This window comes from Sapajus apella, unplaced genomic scaffold, assembly GCF_009761245.1.
Source record: "Sapajus apella isolate SASKATOON/1434 unplaced genomic scaffold, GSC_monkey_1.0 scaffold72, whole genome shotgun sequence".
In the NCBI taxonomy this organism is placed as follows: Eukaryota; Metazoa; Chordata; class Mammalia; order Primates; family Cebidae; genus Sapajus; species Sapajus apella.
Window position 1 is genome coordinate 11019904 of NW_022437012.1, and position 19495 is coordinate 11039398.

At 41.3% G+C, this 19495-nt stretch overlaps 1 protein-coding gene and 1 pseudogene across 24 annotated transcripts in view; both read left to right on the top strand.

Moving 5' to 3' along the window:
- The window catches only part of R3HDM1 (R3H domain containing 1), a 187056-nt gene extending 169632 nt beyond the window's left edge, over window positions 1-17424 (top strand). For 13 of the 24 annotated variants that reach the window (XM_032250691.1, XM_032250704.1, XM_032250703.1 and 10 more), the window contains 7 exons: window positions 1599-1702; window positions 2209-2381; window positions 7369-7513; window positions 7613-7636; window positions 13794-13876; window positions 14332-14416; window positions 16094-17424. In XM_032250691.1, the coding sequence (XP_032106582.1) occupies window positions 1599-1702; window positions 2209-2381; window positions 7369-7513; window positions 7613-7636; window positions 13794-13876; window positions 14332-14416; window positions 16094-16449 (970 nt within the window). In that variant the 3' untranslated portion in view covers window positions 16450-17424. The remainder of the gene's footprint in view (window positions 1-1598; window positions 1703-2208; window positions 2382-7368; window positions 7514-7612; window positions 7637-13793; window positions 13877-14331; window positions 14417-16093) is intronic. The other 11 variants (XM_032250700.1, XM_032250713.1, XM_032250694.1 and 8 more) reach the window with 4 other exon arrangements.
- Window positions 17425-17669: 245 nt separating this feature from the next.
- The window catches only part of LOC116531787, a 42521-nt pseudogene continuing 40695 nt past the window's right edge, over window positions 17670-19495 (top strand).

Sequence of the window (19495 nt, forward strand, 5' to 3'; positions counted from 1 at the left end):
GCCTCCCGGGTTCAAGCAATTCTTCTGCCTCAGCCTCTTGAGTAGCTGGGATTACAGGCATGTGCTACCACACCCAGCTGATTGTTGTATTTTTAGTAGAGATGGGGTTTCACAATGTTGGTCAGGCTGGTCTCGAACTCCTGACCTTGTGATCCGCCCACCTCAGCCTTCCAAAGTGCTGAAATTACAGGTGAGAGCCACTGCACCCGGCCTTACAGCAGTAACTTAATGGTTTCACACTAATAGCCTTTCATTTTTGAAAGTATTTTGTTAAACTATGTCAGAACATGTTCTGTTGTTTGTTCTATTCTTCCTACTTTTTTTTTTTTTTTTTTTTTGCTTGAGACAGAGTTTCACTCTTGTTGCCCAGGGCGGAGTGCAGTGGCGCAATATCTGCTCACTGCAACCTCCACCTCCTAGGTTTAAGCAGTTCTCTGCCTCAGCCTCCTGAGTAGCTGAGATTATAGGCACCTACCACCATGCACTGGCTACTTTTGTATTTTTAAGGAGAGAAGAGGTTTCACCATGTTGGCCACGCTGGGCTCCAACTCCTGGCTTCAGGTGATGAGCCTACATTGGCCTCACAAAATGCTGGGATTACAGGCAAGAGCCGCTGTGTTTTAAAAATTGTGGCTTTTCCTGGCTTTTAAAAATCAGTATTATTGTCATAAACATAAAATGATTTTGTGTGATAAAGTAACTATAATTGACAGAGAAAATAGTACAATTTGACTTTTACTGCTAACCAATTTAAAATAATTTTCTTTGTTTTAAAAAATCAGTATTACTGATATAAACAAAGTGATTTTTACATAATAGAGTACTTATTCACAGAGAAAATAGTTAGATTTTACTTTTACTGCTAACCAATTTGAAAAATAATTTTTATTTTAAAAACCGGTTTTATTGCCATAAACAAAGTTTTTTGTTTTTTGTGTTTTTTTTAAGAGACAGGGTTTCACCACCATGTTGGCCAGGATGGTCCTGATCTCCTGAACTTGTGATCCGCCTGCCTCGGCCTCCCAAAGTACTGAGATTACAGGCATGAGCCACCGCGCCTGGCTGTTTTTGGGTTTTTTTTTTTTTTAAGACAGAGTCTCACTCAGCCTCTCAGGCTGGAGTACAGTGGTGCAATTTTAGCTCACTGCCCCCCCTGGTTCAAGGGATTCTCCTGCCTCAGCCTCCAGAGTAGCTGGAACTACAGGCGCGTGCCACCACACCCAGCTAATTTGTGTATTTTTAGTAGAGATGCAGATTCACCATGTTGGCCAGGATGGTCTTGCCCTCGTAATCTGCCCGCCTTCCAAAGTGCTGGGATTACAGGTGCAAGCCACTACACCTGGCCAACAAAATTATTTTTCTGCAATAATTACTTATAATTTACAGAGAAAATAGTTACATTAGATTTTACTTTTACTGCTAACCAATTTGAAAACTAATTTTATTTAAATAAATTTGTTTAACAAATTCTTCATTCAGAGGACTGTTCATTCGAAGAATCTTTATAGTCATCCTCATCTTTATAGTCATCCTCAATCTTTATAGTCAGTCTTTATAGTCATCCTCATCTCTGTTTTTGTATTTGTTTTTTTCCATAGCTCTTCAGTAGGTTACTTGCAACATCCAGGATCAGAACAAATACAGTTTCCTCGAACCACTTCACCATGCAATTCCCAGCAGCTTCAAGGCCACCAGTGTACAGGTATGAAGAGAGATCATCGAATAAAGATAATGATTTGTTCATGTGAGAAATAGTTCAATTAATTTCCTTAGGCATTTCTACAAAAAGGTTCTCAATTTGTGATGTGCTGAGATACACCCACAATATTTAGGGTGCTCTACTGAAATGTGCATTCTACTACTTCCTTTCCTACTACTGCTGCTATCACACGTCTGTCCTGATTCCTCTTTCTCAGAAGTATTGATATTCTCTAGCGTTATTTCCTATGCCTTCCTGTCATTACTCTTCCAGCTGTTCTTGTTTACTCCAGCTTATTTTTACGATAAGTGAGATGTTTAGGCCTACAGAGTCCATCTTAATGCCTGTTTGAACACACAGTATGATTCACTAGGGCTTCAACCTAGTTCTCTTAGGTAAGAGTAAAATTTTGTTGAGACATGTAAGATTACTACTGTTATCCTAGTGTTCAGAGATACCAACTGGTGGCTAACATATACTGACTGTAGTGTCGTTATTCTGATTTTCAGCTGTGCCACCACCGCCACCTGGTGGGGGGATGGTGATGATGCAGCTCAGTGTACCAAACAATCCACAATCTTGTGCTCACTCACCCCCGCAGTGGAAACAAAACAAATATTACTGTGATCACCAGAGAGGACAGAAGTGTGTAGAGTTTAGCAATGTAGACAGTATTGTCCAGGTAAGATGCTTTTGTTCATTATCATTGTGAAACGTTACATTTTCGTTGTACAAGATTTGACCTATATAAGGCTTGAATTTGAAATCCTGTCAAGTAAATTAATAAGATAATTTGGGCCAGGCGTGGTGGCTCTCCCCTGTAACCCCAGCAGGGGAGAGCCACCTGGGAGGCTGAGGCAGGGGGATTATCTGAAGTCAGGAGTTCGAGACCAGCGTGACCAACATGGTGAAACCCCATTGCTACTAAAAATACAAAATCAGCCAGGTGTGGTGGCACATGCCTATAATCCCAGTAAGGCTGAGGCAGAAGAATCATTTGAACTCGGGAGGCAGAAGTTGCAGTGAGCTGAGATCGCACCGTTGTGCTCCGGCCTGGGCAACAAGAGCGAAACTCCATCTCAAAAACAAAAAAAAAAAAAGAAGAAAAAGAATTTAATTCAGTATTTAAATATTATTTGCTAACTTCTGCATATTCAAAAAATGTTTTTTAACTTTAAAAGAAAAACTAGATCTAAAATTTGATAAAGAAAAATAAGCATTTATCCTACTTTTCCCATTTGACTCTATATTAATGTAACCAAATAGTTAAGGGAATGTTCTTCATAGAAGAATCCAATTAGTAAATGCAGAAGCAATGGCAGAATTAGAGAGTAGCCAGAAAATCATCAGCAGATGCAAAAATACTAGATTAAAAAGTTTTGGTCGAGAAGCTGCCTTCTTAGAAAAAAAGTTTTGTGGGATATTTTAAATGGATAGATTAGACAGACAGCCCTGAACCCACTGATCAATTGGAACATCACTAAAAACAGGCCAGCCAAACATTTACCTCTTAATGTGGTATAGAAGGAAGTACACAGCATTACGTGTGATATACTCTTATGAAATTTGAACCTGAATCTGTTGAAGCCTCTAACCTTAGCTACTAGTTTGTGGGAAATATAGGAAGAAACAAAAACAAATTACATGATACTAGTGGGATATTTTACTGGACAAATTGCCCCTGTTACTTTATTAAATGACATTTTGAAATAGAAGCTTGGTCTGTTACACATTAAAAAGAGACTTGAGAGATATAATATTAGATACAGTATGTGGATCTTATTTGGAGACTGAATGTTCAAAAGACATTTTTTAAGGCCATGTGCTGTGGCTCATGCCTGTAATCCCAGCACTTTGGGAGGCTTAGGCAGGCCTTGAACCCAGGAGTTTGAGACCAGCCTGGGTAACATGGTGAAACCCTGTCTCTATTAAAAATACAAAAATTTGGCCAGGTGCAGTGGCTCACACCTGTAATCCCAGCACTTTGGGAGGCCAAGGCAGGCGGATCACAAAGTCAAGATATCAAGATCATTCCTGTCAACATGGTGAAACCCCATCTCTAAAAAATATAAAAATTAGCTGGGTCTGGTGGTGCGCACCTGCAGTCCCAGCTACTTGGGAGGCTGACGCAGGAAAATTGCTTGAACCCGGGAGGCGGAGGTTGCAGTGAGCCGAGATTGTGCCATTGCATTCCAGCCTGGGCAACAAGAACGAAACTCCGTCCAAAAAAAAAAAAAAAAAAAGAAAGAAAGAAAAAAAAATTGTTTGGTGTGCCAGATCGCTTTAGCACCGGAGTTCAAGGCCACAATGAGCTATGATCATGCTACTGCACTCCAGCCTAGCAACAGAGGGAGACCCCAACTCAAAAAAGAGCCGGGCGCAGTGGCTTACGCCTGTAATCCCAACACTTTGGGAGACCAAGGCAGGCAGATCACGAGGTTAGGAGTTTGAGACCAGCCTGGCCAACACGGAGAAATCCCGTCTCTACTAAAAATACCAAAATTAGCCAGGTGTGGTGGTGAGCACCTGTAATCCCAGCTACTCAGGAAGCTGAGACAGGAGAATCGCGTAAACCCAGGAGGCAGAGGTTGCAGTAAGCAGAGGTGGCACCACTGCATTCCAGCCTGGGTGACAGAGCAAGACTGTGTCACAAAAAAAAAAAAAAGAAAGAAAGAAAAAAGAGTTATCCATTAGATATAAATATCTGTATACCGAAATATTTACAAGTGAAATGCTGAGATTTGCTTTAAATTAAACTTCAGGAAAAAAAAAAGCAGGGGCAATCACAGTTGAACCTAGATAATGGGTACATGGAATTTCATTATGCTTTTCTATCTATACTTTTATATACTTGAAATTTTATAGAATTTAAAGGTTTTATCTTTTGTTGAGACAAAGTCACACTCTGACACCCAGGCTGGAGTGCGTTTGCACAATCACGGCTTACTGCAGCCTCAGCCTCCTGGGCTCAGGCAATTTTTTCTCCTTAGCTTCCCAAGTAGCTGGGACTACAGGTATACACTACCACACCCAGCTAATTTTTTCATTTAGAGTTAGGGTCTGGCTCTATTACCTAGGCTGTAGTGCAGTGGCGTGATCTGGACCTATTGCACCTTCCATCTCCTGGGCTCAGGCCATCCTCCCACTTCAGCCTCTTGAGTAGCTAAGACCACATATGCACACCACCATGCCCAACTAATTTTTTTTTTTTTTGTAGAGATGGGGTATTGCCATGCTGCCCAGGCTGATCTTCAACTCCTGAGTTCAAGCGGTCCACCTGGCTCAGCCTCCCAAGTGCTGGTATCATAGGCTTGAGCTGCTTTACCCAGCCAGGTTTTAACTTTTTTTAAAAAGATAAAGGTTGGGTGTGGTAGCTCACGCCTGTAATTTCAGCACTTTAGGAGGCCAAGGAGAAAGTATTACTTGAGACCAAGAGTTCAAGAGCAGCCTAGGCAATATAATGAGATCTCATCTCTACAAAAAATTAAAAATTAGCCAGGTGTAGTGGGGTACACCTGTAGTTTTAGCTACTCGGGAGGCTGAAGCAGGAAGATTGCTTGACCCTGAGTGGTAGATGCTGCAGTGAGCTGTGATCACACTACCATACTCCAGTGTAGGTGACAGAGTGAGACCCTGTCTCAAAAAAAAAAGGGGGGGGGGGGCAAAGGTCATTTATAGATCAGCTCACAAACTATCAATGGCCACTAAACAGATGAAAATATAAAACTGCTTTTTATCGATATAATCGGAAAAATTCAGGAAGACCAATAATCTGCCATAGTAATAGTTTGGCAAAGATCAAGTTATAAACTCCCTTGGACTCTCTTTGTAGTAGTGTAAGTTGGTACAGCTCTTTGGAATGCACTTTGGAGACATTTTTCAAAATGTAGATATGCTTCTAGAACTTTGCCCAGTAAAAATTGTATCATAAGTGTGCAAAAATATGTGTACAGTATTTCTTTTTTCCCTGTTGTAATATTGCAAAACTGTAAACAGTGTTGACATTCATCAATGAGTAACTGATTTTACTGTACCATTTAGGAAAATGGCCTTATGTATGTAATACTGAAAAGAATGAGATACACCTACTATTAAGATGGTAGTTTCTAAATAACTATTCTCCATTCAAAGGAACTAGGGCTCCTTAGAAAAATAACCATTGCCAGAGTTGGTGCAGGGAAAGAACCAGATCGGTGGGGCCATCTTGCTGTGCCAGAAAGGAAGGAAGGGACAGAAGAAAAATAGGATGTGTTGAAGAATACAGAATCAGGAGTGAAGGTTTGGGGCATAAAAGAATGATAGAGGCTGGGCACGGTGGCTTATGCCTGTAATCCTAGCACTTTGTGAGGCCAACGCAGGCAGATCACCTGAGGTCAGGAGTTCAAGACCAGCCTGGCCAGTATGGCGAAACCCCACCTCAAAAAAAAAAAAAAAAAAAAAAGAATGATAGAAATGAACGATCACCCATAGAATAAAATAAGAATTCATGAATCCAGACTGATAAAAATCAATAACTGGAAAATGAAACACTGTCTTACACTAGTGTAAGTGAGAAATATAGAAGGAATCATGAAATTAGAAAATCATCACCAAGAAACCATCAGGCAAGAGTCACCACTAGATGCTACACAACCAGCGGGTGAAATTCTGATGAAAAGCATAATTGTTTTTTTAAAATATCTCCCCACAAGATACTTAAAACTACAAAGTAAAAAATTGTAACTTACAGTGGAGAAACCTGGTAGGCACCACCTCAAAAAAGCAGTTGAAGTTGAAGTAAATATCACCAGTATGACATAGACATCAGATTCCTTCTGATGTGATCCATTGAGAAGGGCACAACATTACTTCTCTGGTGTTCCTCCCCCAAATATATAACATGAATGACCTCAGGTGATCCTTTTTAATGAGGAGACAGCAGACAAACCCAAATTGAAGGACAGTCTACAAAGTAACCGATCGTCTGAAACAAATCTTCAGAAATGTCAAAGTCATAAAAGAAAAGAAAGACGTGTCGTTCTGTTTCAGATTAAATAAGATTAAAGAGCCATGACAATGAAATGAGCCCTTGATTCTAGTCTGGATTCCGGACTTGAAGGGAAACATTTTTCCTATCTTTTGCTACAAAGGATGTTAGTGGGACACTTGGCAAAATTTAAATTAACAGTAGATTAGATAATACCACTGAATTGTTAATTTTCTAGCTTTAATTATTCTATTTTGATTGTACTTTAAAAGTCCTTGTTCTTAGGAAATAGACACAATTTTGGATTAAAGGAGTATCATGTGAAATTCACTTTCAAACAGTTCCAAAAAACACAATGATATATAGGTATATATGTGTGTACACAAAGAATGAGTTAGCAGTATGTATTCTCTCATGCAGAAGTATTGGCAATGACATTGCCGAGGTACAAAGCAAGTTTTGAAAATAGGATGTTTTCATTTTTGAAATGAAAATGTCTGTTCCCATTTTTGTGAAAAATGGATGTATGAATGCATGTGCATAGAAACAATCTGTTACCAGTGTTTATTTTTGGGAATTGCAGATTACATATTTCTCTGATGTTTGAATTCTTTTCTAACAAGTACATATTTGTAATCAGAAAGAATAAAATATAAGCGTACCCAAAATGCTGACCCATTTTCTTGACAAATTGTAATTGCAGCACAGCCCTCAACTCAGTAGTCCCATTATTTCACCAGCTCAGTCGCCAGCACCAGCTCAGCTGTCCACCCTGAAAACTGTACGTCCCTCTGGACCACCACTTTCCATCATGCCCCAATTTCCTAGACCTTTTGTTCCCGGGCAAGGTAAGTGTACATGAAACCAGTCACAACTTCAGAGAATTTAAGACATCCATTCCCAATCACTTGGTAATTTATCTTGGCAATACCGCCTATTTTCCACAGGGCTGCATCTTCCCCTCCACTCAGGCATGTCTATTTGTGACCATATACTCTCCTAACCTTAATGCATAATTGCTAATTAATAATTATTAATTCAGCAATTACTTATATTCAGTAATTACATGAGCACATTAAAATGGCTTTAACTTATTCTTATAATCCATTCCTCTATAGTAATAATACAGTTTTCTACATTTATTCAGTATGTTAATTTCTATGTTAGAGTAATGTATATCAAGAATTTATCCAGGCCAGGTGTAATGGCTTACATCTGTAATCCCAGCACTTTGGGAGGCAAATACAGGAGGATCACTTGAGGCCAGTCAAGACCCTGTCTCTGCAGAAACTACAAAAATCAGAAGTGGTGGCACATGACTGTAGTCATAGCTACTCAGGGGGCTGAAGCAGGAGGATCACTTGAGCCCAGGAATCCAAGACCACAGTGAGCTCTGATTGTGCCTCTGCATTCCAGCATTGACACCACAGCAAGACTCTGTCTCAAAAATAAAACAGAAAAAAGAGATTATCCAAAAATTTATTCAGCAAACATTTATTAAGGAAATGCTATGTCCTTGGTGTATAAAGATAAATGAAGAGAAGTCCTCACCCTCACTAACCCTTAGACTTGGGGGAGCAGATATGCAAGCAGATGATCATAAACTAATATGCAAACCATTTTATTAGCTGGAATTTATCCTAAGGATAATGCACACAAAGATTTATATACAGAAGAGTTTATCCTGTAGCAAAAAAAAAAAAAAATTAAAAGCAGCCTAACTTTGATCATCAATGAGGAATATTTAAATTATGGTATATTCATGCAAGGAATATTATGTAGCTATCTAAAAAATCATTAAAAGTGGTGGCTGGCACAGTGGCTCACACCTGTAATCCCAGCACTTTGGGAGGCCAAGGCAGGTGGATCACGAGGTCAGGAGATCAAGACCATCCTGGCTAACACAGTGAAACCCCATCTCTACCAAAAATACAAAAAGTTAACTGTGTGCGGTGGCACACACCTGTAGTGCCAGCTACTCATGGAGGCTGAGGAAGGAGAATCTCTTGAACATGGGAGTGGAGGTTGCAATGAGCTAAGATTGCGCCACTGCACTCCAGCCTGGGCGACAGAGCGAGACTCTGTCTTTAAAAAAAAAAAAAAAAAAAAGTGGGGAGGGGCAGTATTCACAATATGATGAGTGATTTTTAAAAACAAGTTACACAGACACTTTGAAGTAGTATGCAGATGTCTAATAAGCCCTTGAAAAGATATTTAACATGAGTCATTATAGAAATGAATATTCAAGCCAGAATGAAATATCACTTCACATCCATTAGAATGGCTATAATCTAAAAGATTGACAACACCAAATATTGGTAAAGAATGTTCTCACTTGCTGGGCATAGTGGCTCATGCCTGTATTCACAACACTTTGGGAGGCTGAGGCGGGTAGATCACTTGAGGTCAGGAGTTCGAGACCAGCCTGGCCAACATGGTAAAACCCCATCTCTACTAAAAATACAAAAATTAGCTGGGTGGGGTGGCACATGCCTGAAATCCCAGCTACTTGGAAGGCTGAGGCAGGAGAATCAGTTGAACCCGGGAGGCAGAGGTTGCAGTGAGCCAAGATTGCACCACTACAATCCAGCCTGGGTGACGAGATTGAGACTCCATCGCAAAAAAAAAAAAGAATGTTCTCACTTATAAGTGGGAGCTAAACACTGATGGACACAAAGAAGGGAACAATAGACACTTGGGCCTACTTGAGGGAGAAGGGTGAGGATTGAAATGTACCTATTGGGTACTGTGCTTATTGTCTGGGTGACAGAATAATAAGTACACCAAACTCCCACAACATGCAAAATCCATATGTGAATAATTAAGAAGCAATGTTGGTAAAGATACAGAGCTACGAAAATTCTCACACATTAGCGGTGAGTGTACAATGATAAAACCACTTTAGGAAAAGGTATGGCAGTTTTCTAAAACTTTAGTCACTTGCCATACAATCCAGCAATTTCACTCTTAGAGGAAAGAGAATTGCAAACATTTTCACACAGTCTTGTATACGAACATCTATAACAACTTTACTTTATAATAGCTCAAACTGGACATGATCCACATGTCTATCAACAGGAGACTGGATAAGCAGATTGTGCTGTATCCTTACAAGGGTACTAGTCAACAATAACAGTGAACAAAGCAAACTACTGACACACAACAACACGATGACTCTCCGGGTCACGATGTTAACCAAAAAATAAACCAGACAAATAGAGAATATATTCTATATGATTCTAATTATATGAAATCCAGCTGTAGATAAACTAATCTGTGGTGTTAAAAATCAGATAGTAGTAGAGATGGGATGTGGAACTGACTGGAAAGGGGCTAGAGAGAACTCTTCCAGGGATGGAAATGTTCTTTATGTGGGCAGGGGGGTAGGGGGTGGGGTCATGGTTACGTGGACTTTTACAATTGTTAGAATTCATCAAGTTCAACACTTAAAATGTGTACTTTGTTGATTTTATGTGTTAATTATATCTCAATTTCCTTAAAAAGTTATTCACACACAAATGCATGTGTGAGTGCACACATATAGAAGACTGAAAAGATACACACCAAAATGTTAGAATTGATGGAATTACCAGCGTGGGTTTTATTGTGATTAGTTTGTTTGTTTTGAGATAGCATCTCACTCCATTACCCAGGTTGCAGTGCAGTGGTGCACTCATGGCTCACTGCAGCCTTGACCTCCCCAGGCTCAGGTGATCCTCCCACCTCAGCCTCCTGAGTAACTGGGCTTACAGGTGTGCTAGCACACCTGGCTAATTTTTGTATTTTCAGTAGAGGCAGGTTTTTACCATGTTGCCCAGGCTGGTTTTGAACTCCTTGGTTGAAGCAATCCCCCTACCTTGGCTTCCCAAAGTGCTGAGATTACAAATGTCAGCCACCACACCCAGCACCAGGGTGGTTTTTATTTTCTCCTTTGTAATTCTCTATCTCCAAATTTTCTACAAAGAAATTCCTTATTAAATTTAGAAAAAAGGCTGGGCGCGGTGGCTCATGCCTGTGATCCCAGCACTTTGGGAGGCCAAGGGGAGCGGATCACGAGGTCAGGAGTTCCAGACCAGCCTGACCAACGTGGTGAAACCCCATCTCTACTACAAATAAAAAAAAAAACAAAAACATGGTGGCACACACCTGTAATCCCAGCTACTCAGGAAGCTGAGGCAGAAAAATTGCTTGAACCCAGGAAGCAGAAGTTACTGTGAGCCAAGCCAAGATCATGCCGCTGCACTCCAGCCTGAGCGACAGAGCGGGACTCTGTCTCTAAATAAATAAATAAATTTAGAAAAATAATGCATATTTTTAAAAAATAAATTGAAACAGTATGTGTCATACAGTCTCATATGAATGCCACAAGAGGAACACCTAACCCAGCCCATTAGAAGGGGTCTTTGTACTGCTAACTATGATCGTATCTCCATATTTGAAAAAAACGCTATTACACATGACTAAATACTAGGTGTCTTTATCTAGGGGGTTCAAGAATTTTTAAGCAACTTTGTCTATATTCTGTTAATGCCAAGTTTTTGAGCCTCATTAAATTTTTAAAATTTCATTATTATAGCACTTACTTCTGACTCCTTCACAATTTTTTTTTTTTTTTTTTTTTTTTTTTTAGATGAAATCTCACCCTGTCAGGCTGGAATGCAATGGTGCAGTCTCACCTCACTGCAACCTCTGCCTCCTGGGTTCAAGCAATTCTCCTGTCTCAGCCTCCCGAGTAGCTGGGATTACAGGTGCACACCACCATGCCCGGCTAATTTTTTGTATCTTTAATAGAGACGGAGATTCACCATGTTGGCCAGGCTAGTCTCGAACTCCTGACCTCATGATCTGCCCACCTAGGCCTCCCAAAGTGCTGGTATTACAGGTGTGAGCCACCGTAACTGGATTTCACAACTATTGTCTATACACATTCACACCTCACTTGGCATCTTTGATCTCAGTGCTAAACCCCATATCGTCTCTGGGTTGGGAAAGAGTGTGTCATGCATATGTCCTGCCAGGGAGCTGCCCAGGCATCTTCACTGTGTTCACCCCAAAGGAGCTCTGTGGAATGGCAAGAAGTCCACACCTTGCTTCTTTCTGTTATGAAGCTTTCAGGGGAAGGAGTGTACAATTTCCTAAGGTTGCTTTCCTAGCACCTACTGATAACCCTCCTCCAAACACAAAATATACTAAATTTGAGAACTTATGATTTTAAAATAAAATGTAGCACAAACAAGAACCTTATTCTCCAAGACAAAGTTTTTGCAGTCCGCATTTATTAAGCCTTTATCCTGTGATGACTTTAGGCTTTCCTGAGTGAAATAAAGCTGTTGGAAGATCTCCATCTTCACTGATACACATTTATTGATTGAGGAAGGGGATACTTATGAATAATGACACTTAAGAACTACACAACTTTTTCTAAGCAGATTGAAATTATAAATGCAAATTTCACTTAAAGATTAAGAAGGCCGGGTGCTGTGGCTCATGCCTGTGATCCCAGCACTCTGAGAGGCCAAGGTGGGTAGATCACGAGGTCAAGAAATTGTGACCATCCTGGCCAACATGGTGAAACCCCATCTCTACTAAAAATACAAAAATTAGCTGGTCATAGTGGCACATGCCTGTAGTCCCAGCTACTCGGGAGGCTGAGGCAGGAGAATTGCTTGAACCTCGAGGCAGAGGTTGCAGTGAGCCTAGATCTCACCACTGCACTCCAGCCTGGCAACAGAGCCAGACTCTGTCTCAAAAAAAAAAAAAAAAATGCTGGTCCGAGTGCAGTGGTGTTTACAACTAATTGATCACAACCAGTTACAGATTTCTTTGTTCCTTCTCCACTCCCACTGCTTCACTTGACTAGCCTTTAAAAATTTTTAAAAAGAAAAAAACAAAAGATTAAGAAGAGCAGACTTAAGACCTAGGATGTACAGTTACCCTTTGGTTAAAACTATTAAAGTGCATTTGAGTATATGTAAATGTGTACATGCATATATGCATAAATTTATAGCAATTAATAGTGAATTGGGAAGATAAAGATTTAATATTTATCCAGAGTTTCTTACTTCCCCTGAAAGGTAAGATTTTAATGATAATAGAATGATGTGGATTTCAGCACCTCAAGTGATTGGTATGTGTGTCGTTGTTATTTTGGTGTCTTTCATATGGGATGTTAGGATTTAGTGTCACGGTTTTCTTAGATTCTTCCCTTCTATATCTTCAAAATATACAGAGAAGTTTCTCTCCATCCTGTCTCTATTCACATAGTTCCTACCACTCACCCTCATTAACCACTGTTACTAGTCCTTAATCTTTTCAGAATTTTGCCTGGGCTTTTAAAAGGATATGTGGAAATTTTAAATTCTTTTTTAAAATGTCATTTAGCCAGGCATGGTGGCTTGTACCTGTAATCCCAGCAACTCATGAGGTGAAAGGATTGCTGGAGGCCAGGAGTTTGAGACCAGCCTGGTCAACATAGTGAGACTTTATTTCTGCTAAAATAAAATTAGCCAGGCATGGTAGTTTGTGTTTGTATTACCAGCTACTTGGAAGGCAGAGGCAGGAGGATCACTTGAACCCAGGAGTTCAAGGCCGCAGTGAGCTATGATTGCACCACTGCACTCCAGCCTGTGTTGTTGACAGAGCAATACCCTAATACCCTGTCTCCAAAAGAAAAATGTCAGTTACCTATATTTTTTTATGCCACCATATTTGTTTCCCCTGTTCATGTTACTTTGACCCGTTAGAAAACTCTGGCAAGTACTTTTTAATTTTATTTTTATTTTTTTAAGATAGTCTCTCACTCCATCAGTCAGGCTGGAGTGCAGTGGCACCATCTCAGCTCACTGCAACCTCTGCCCTCCAAGTTCAAGCAAGTCTTATGCCTCCACCTCCTGAGTAACTGGAATTACAGACAGCCACCACCAGACCTTGCTAATTTTTGTATTTTTAGTAGAGATAGGGTTTCACCATGTTAGCCAGGGTCATCTCAAACTCCTGGCCTCAAGTGATCCACCTGCCCCAGTCTCCCAGAGTGTTAGGATTACAGGCATGAGCCACTGTGCCTAGCCTCTGGCAAGTGCTTTTTAACTGAGGAAAGAAAAAATGTAAAAATATGTTATTGACTTTCAGGAGATTCCAGGTATCCATTACTTGGCCAGCCACTGCAGTACAACCCTCCTGCTGTTCTGCACGGACACATTCCAAACCAACAGGTATGAAAGACAGCTAACCTGCTAGGCTTTGTTGCAGAACATCATAGCTCCCTCAGAGTGTGGTGGGCAACCCTGAGCCCACCTGTTGGCACTGCCCAAGGGGAGCTCTGTGCCCCAGCCAGTTGTTTTACATAGATTATCAGTGGCTCCATCAGGGACAGAGCAAGGGAGATGGTGTGCTGCTTGGCAGAGCAGTAATTCCCTAGTGCCACCCAAAGACAGCCAGTGGCTAGGGATTGGGGCACTCTTGCTAATGAAGTCAGCAAGCGATTGGTCATAATGAAGGACAGGAACACCATTGCCACAGAGGCAGAATTCAGAAGGCTTGGGACTGGTTTTCTTCTGCCAAAGTGCAAAACCCAAACTAAAGGTGTTTGGGTGTTACGTTTTTAAACATCCGAAGTGCATTTTTCAGCATTATTAACCTTGTTTCTCAACCGTTTGTGGGTTTTCAGGGTCAGCCTGGCAGCAGGCATGGAAACCGAGGAAGGAGACAAGCTAAAAAAGCTGCATCCACGGACCTTGGAGCAGGAGAAGCAGGTATGTCTCTGAGGGGCAACTGGATGTGGGTCTGCAAACTGGTGACAATCTACAAATACACCACAGTGGCTGGGTGCAGTGGCTCACCCCTATGATCCCAGCACTTTGGGAGGCTGAGGCGGGTGGATCATGTGATCAGGAATTTGAGACCAGCCTGACCAACATGGTTAAACCCTGTCTCTACTAAAAATATAAAAATTAGCCGGATATGGTGGTACATGCCTGTAATCCCAGCTACTCAGAAGGCTGAGGCAGGAAAATCACTTGAGCTCGGAGGCGGAGGTTGCAGTGAGCCAAGATCGCACCACCGCACTCCAGCCTGGGTGACAAAATGAGATGCCGTCTAAAAAATAAATAAATACACCACAGTACAGAAATGAGTTCTCCTCTTCCTAGAATCCTGCAGAAAGTGATAATAATCTTTGCCATCTCTGAGTTAGGGTTCTTGAATATGTTTCTGTAACCCTGCGTCATTTGAGATGTGAGAGTATATATAGTAAGGTGCTGGTAGATTTATTTAGGAGGGACAGAAGGGCCAAAGGGAGATGTGTGAGAGGAACAAGTAGAGTGACACTCTTAATCCTCAGTTCTTTGAGAAAGGGTTTGTCCTTAACATCCATGTGGGAGAGAGTCTGAATGAACAAATACATTCCCTCTCTGTGGTAAAGTGCTTTCAGGTTTGTACTTTAACTTTCTACTCAGCAGCCTTGTGATGTTGTATGGGCAAGTACTTTTATTTTATTTTCCAATGGAAATGTGAAGTTCAGAAAATTGTTTGCCTGAGATCACCTAATTTAGAGAAGCCACTGTATAATGCTTCATTTTATTTGTGCAACTGCCAGTGAAGACTGACATCAGTAGCTTCGTTTTATTTATTTTGTTTTATTTTTAAGATGGAGTTTTACTCTTATTGCCGAGGCTGGAGTGCAATGTCGAGATCTCAGCTCACTGCAACCTCCATCTCCCAGGTTCAGGGGATTCTCCTGCCTTAGCCTCCCAAATAGCTAGGATTACAGGTGCCCACCACCACCCCCAGCTAGTTTTTTGTGTTTTTAGTAGAGATGGACAGGGTTTCACCATATTGGTCAGGCTGGTCTCGAACTCCAGACCTCAGATGATCCACCTGCCTCAGCCTCCCAAAGTGCAAGGATTACAGATGCACCCGGCTTGATAGCTTTAACACTATTAGCTCTATACCCTTTGCCTACAGGCTAAGTAGGAATGATTTAAAAGATAGATGTCCCTGGCCAGGTGTGGTGGCTCACACCTGTAATCCTTGCACTTTGGGCGGCCCAGGCAGGTTGATTGCCTGAGCTCAGGAATTCGAGACCAGCCTGGCCAACATAGTGAAACCCTATCCGTCTCTACTAAAAAGCAAAAACAAATTAGACGGGTGGGGTGGTGTGGCAGGTACCTGTAATCCCAGCTACTCGGGAGGCTGAGGCAGGAGAATTACTTGAACCTGGGAGCCAGAGGTTGCAGTGAGCCAAGATCATACCACTGCACTCCAGCCTGGACAACAGAGACTCCATCTCCCCCCTAAAAAAAGATAGCCCTAACAACTTTAATTTTGTGGATTTGAGTGATGTCCCATGTCATATTGGGTCTGCAGTGCTTTTTTTACCCAACTCATTTTGGTAACAGGGATGTATTAATTCTGCACCTTTTCTATTCTAGTTGTTGGGAAGGTCTTGGAAATTACTGAACTACCAGATGGAATAACTCGCATGGAAGCTGAAAAGCTTTTTGGGGAACTCTTTAAAATTGGCGCCAAGATCCGGTGGCTCCGGGACCCCCAGTCACAGCCACGTCGTCACCCCCTCTGCTGTGGCAGCGGGGACAACACTGTCAACCCTGAACGCTCTAAACCCAGTGACTTGGCCTCCACCTACACGGTCTTAGCCACATTCCCCTCCATTTCAGCTGCACAGAATGCATTGAAGAAACAAATTAACTCAGTTAACAAGTTTAAACTGAGAACAAGCAAGAAGCACTATGACTTTCACATTTTGGAAAGGGCAAGTTCTCAGTAACACCCACCTTTGGACCCTTCACCTTTATGGTTCCCCTGCCCTCTCCCATCTTTGATTGGCTTTGTATTTGGAGCTTCTGTTAACATTATAGATACTCCTAGGACGTGTGGTCATGGTGTTAGCTTTTGAAGAAAGGCCAGTGATCCAGCAAAGGGGGGAAAATACGTATTTCACCCCACATGACTGTAGGAATCCACATCAGAATGATACAAAGTTAGCAGGTTTTTCTAAGGAAATGCCGTTCAAATGCCTCCTAACTTTTATAGTTATTTTGTTTTATATTTGTGAATTCTTGTATCAGATCCAAAGCTCTATTGTATAGCAAATTATTCTTCAAAATGATTATAACCAGTTGCAACCTGTATTTCTTTTTGCAGCCAGCACAATGTGACCCAACTTAAAATGTGGGGGAAAAAGAATGCAGGAGTGAAATAACCAAGTCAAAACCATGTACTGTCTCTTTGGGGGTTAGGGATGCTAAGAAGAGACCACAAATAGAGGATTACTCTTCCCCAAATCTCTAAACTCAGAAACATTTGCCAAAAAATACAGAACACTTCCCTGTAGGATCCTTTCCTTATTCATTTAGGTAGTATGAACATTAAGTATAAAATAAATTATGTTCTTAATGCCTCTTAAACCACTTACATTAAAAGGAGAACAGGAATCATTCTAAGCCGGAAAATACTTCCACTTTTTTTAAGTATCTCTCTAATAACTAAATGCCACTTACTTGCATTCCCCTCCTTGTGGATTTTTTGTCACCTAAGGAAATGCATTTGATGAGTGCTGGAAACTTCTTAAGTGGTTTACAGTTTGTTTTCGTTGTTTGCAGCGGATCACTGGACATCAAAGATTCATTGCACTTATGAACAAGGAACCTTCTTTTCAATTTCTGTGTAATTTGCAAGGCTGTACAATGTGTGCTGATGCAAGCCTTTTTCAGTTCAAGAGAATAAATGTTTACAAATATAGGCTCACTTTGTCTTATTTTTTTTTTAATAACACCTTTTAAATGATTGTCAGTTTTGAAGACAATAACCTTTCTGAAAGATTTAAGTCAATTTCAGATTTACAGAACATGAAAAACTGTAAACAACCTAATGTACAAATGTCCTAAACATCCCTTTCTCTGTGGCAGTGATTCCTCGTGGATATGATTCGTATTACTGTGTTCTTTATCATAAAGTTACTACCAACTGTGAAATTTGGGAGTATGAATGAACGTACTTATTGTCAGGCAACTAAAAACAGAACATTATGTTTGGTGAGATAAAAATTTTGTTTTTAGGCTGGACGCGGTGGCTCACGCCTGTAATCCCAGCACTTTGGGAGGCCAAGGCGGGCGGATCATGAGGTCAGGAGTTCAAGACCAGACTGGCCAACATGGTGGAACCCTGTCTCTAATTTAAAAAAAAAAAAATTTTTGTTATTAGCTTATGTATTGTACACCCAATTGTTCACTTAGGCTCAAATGCTTTATAGACATCTTTTCCCTTTGGTTAGCCAGGCAAAGTCACACTGCTGGGAAATCTAAAAGATGGGGTCTGCCAGCTGCAGTTTGCCTGGAGCCTGGTTATCTTTCAGCCCAGACTAGGGATTTTACTGTGAAATTGAAGAGCACTAGGTGTTGCCAGACTCTGGTGCAGATGTGCACTCACTCTAGAGCATTTGCAAGGTCCCACTGGTCCCAGAGAATGGTATGCCTCTCCACCAACTAGCACATCCCAATTGTGAATATTGTACTCCTGGGATCAAAAGTTGGAGCTGTCTTAGAACCATGTTAGATTAAGGAGTCATACCTGGGGGAAAGAGTAAGTGTGAGGTCTGTGAAAAATCTCTTGCTTCCAAGGCTTGTTGAATTTTAATATTTTTGACCTGTAGAGAGTCAAAGATGGAGAGGATATGTAAATAAGGTTAGCATTTCAGCAACAATTCGTCAATCATACATGGGGATGGAGACCAAAAAAAGTCACAACCTCATGGTTCTTGCAATTAATTTTTCTTTTTTTTTTTTTTTTTTTTTTTTGAGACCGGAGTCTCACTCTGTCACCCAGTCTGGAGTGCAGTGGCACAGTCTCAGCTCACTGCAACATTAGACTTGGGTTCGAACAATTCTGCCTCAGCCTCCCAAGTAGCTGGGATTGCAGGCACCTGCCGCCATGCCCTGCTAATTTTTGTATTTTTAGCCGATAAGTTTTCGCCATGTTGGCCAGACTGGTGACCTCAGGTGATGTACCCTCCTCGACTTCCCTAAGTGCTGGGATTACATTTTGAGCCACTGCACCTGGCCTGCAGTTAATTTCTCTGGAATATTCTCTTTAGGCCCGGCGTGGTGGCTCATGTCTGTAATCCCAGCACTTTCGGAGGCCTAGGCAGGTGGATCACCCGAGGTCAGGATTTGGAGACCCAATGTCGACTAAAGACAAAAATTAGCCAGGAGTGGTGGTGGGCGCCTATAATCCCAGGCACTCGGGAGGCTGAGGCAGGAGAATCACTTGAACCTGGGGTGCAGAGTTTGCAGTAAGCTGAGATCATGCCACTTCACTCTAGTCTGGGCAAAAGAGCAAAACTCAAAAAAAAAATAAAGCCCAGGTGTGGTGGCTGGATCACCGGAGGTCACGAGTTTGAGACCAGCCTGGCCAACATGGTGAAACCCTGTCTCTACTAAAAAATATAAAAACTACTGGGGCACAGTGGCAGGGGCCTGTAATCCCAACTACTTTGGAGGCTGAAACAGGAGAATCACTTGAACCTGGGAGGTGGAGGTTGCAGTGAGCTGAGATTGCACCATTGCACTCCAGCCTGGGAGACAAAGCAAGACTCCGTCTCAAAAAAAAAAAAAAAAAAATGATCTTTAACTCCTGCAGTAGGAGTTCTGGTAAACTCCAGTTTTTGCTTTAAATTTTTAGTTTATCTTGCAGGAGTTGAATACTGTGCAAAGTAAATAGGTAAGACACTAGACCTGAAAAAGATCAGAGGCTATTGTAGAGTTAACTCCCTCCACCACCACTGCATTCCCTGACAATCACATGGAAATAATAAT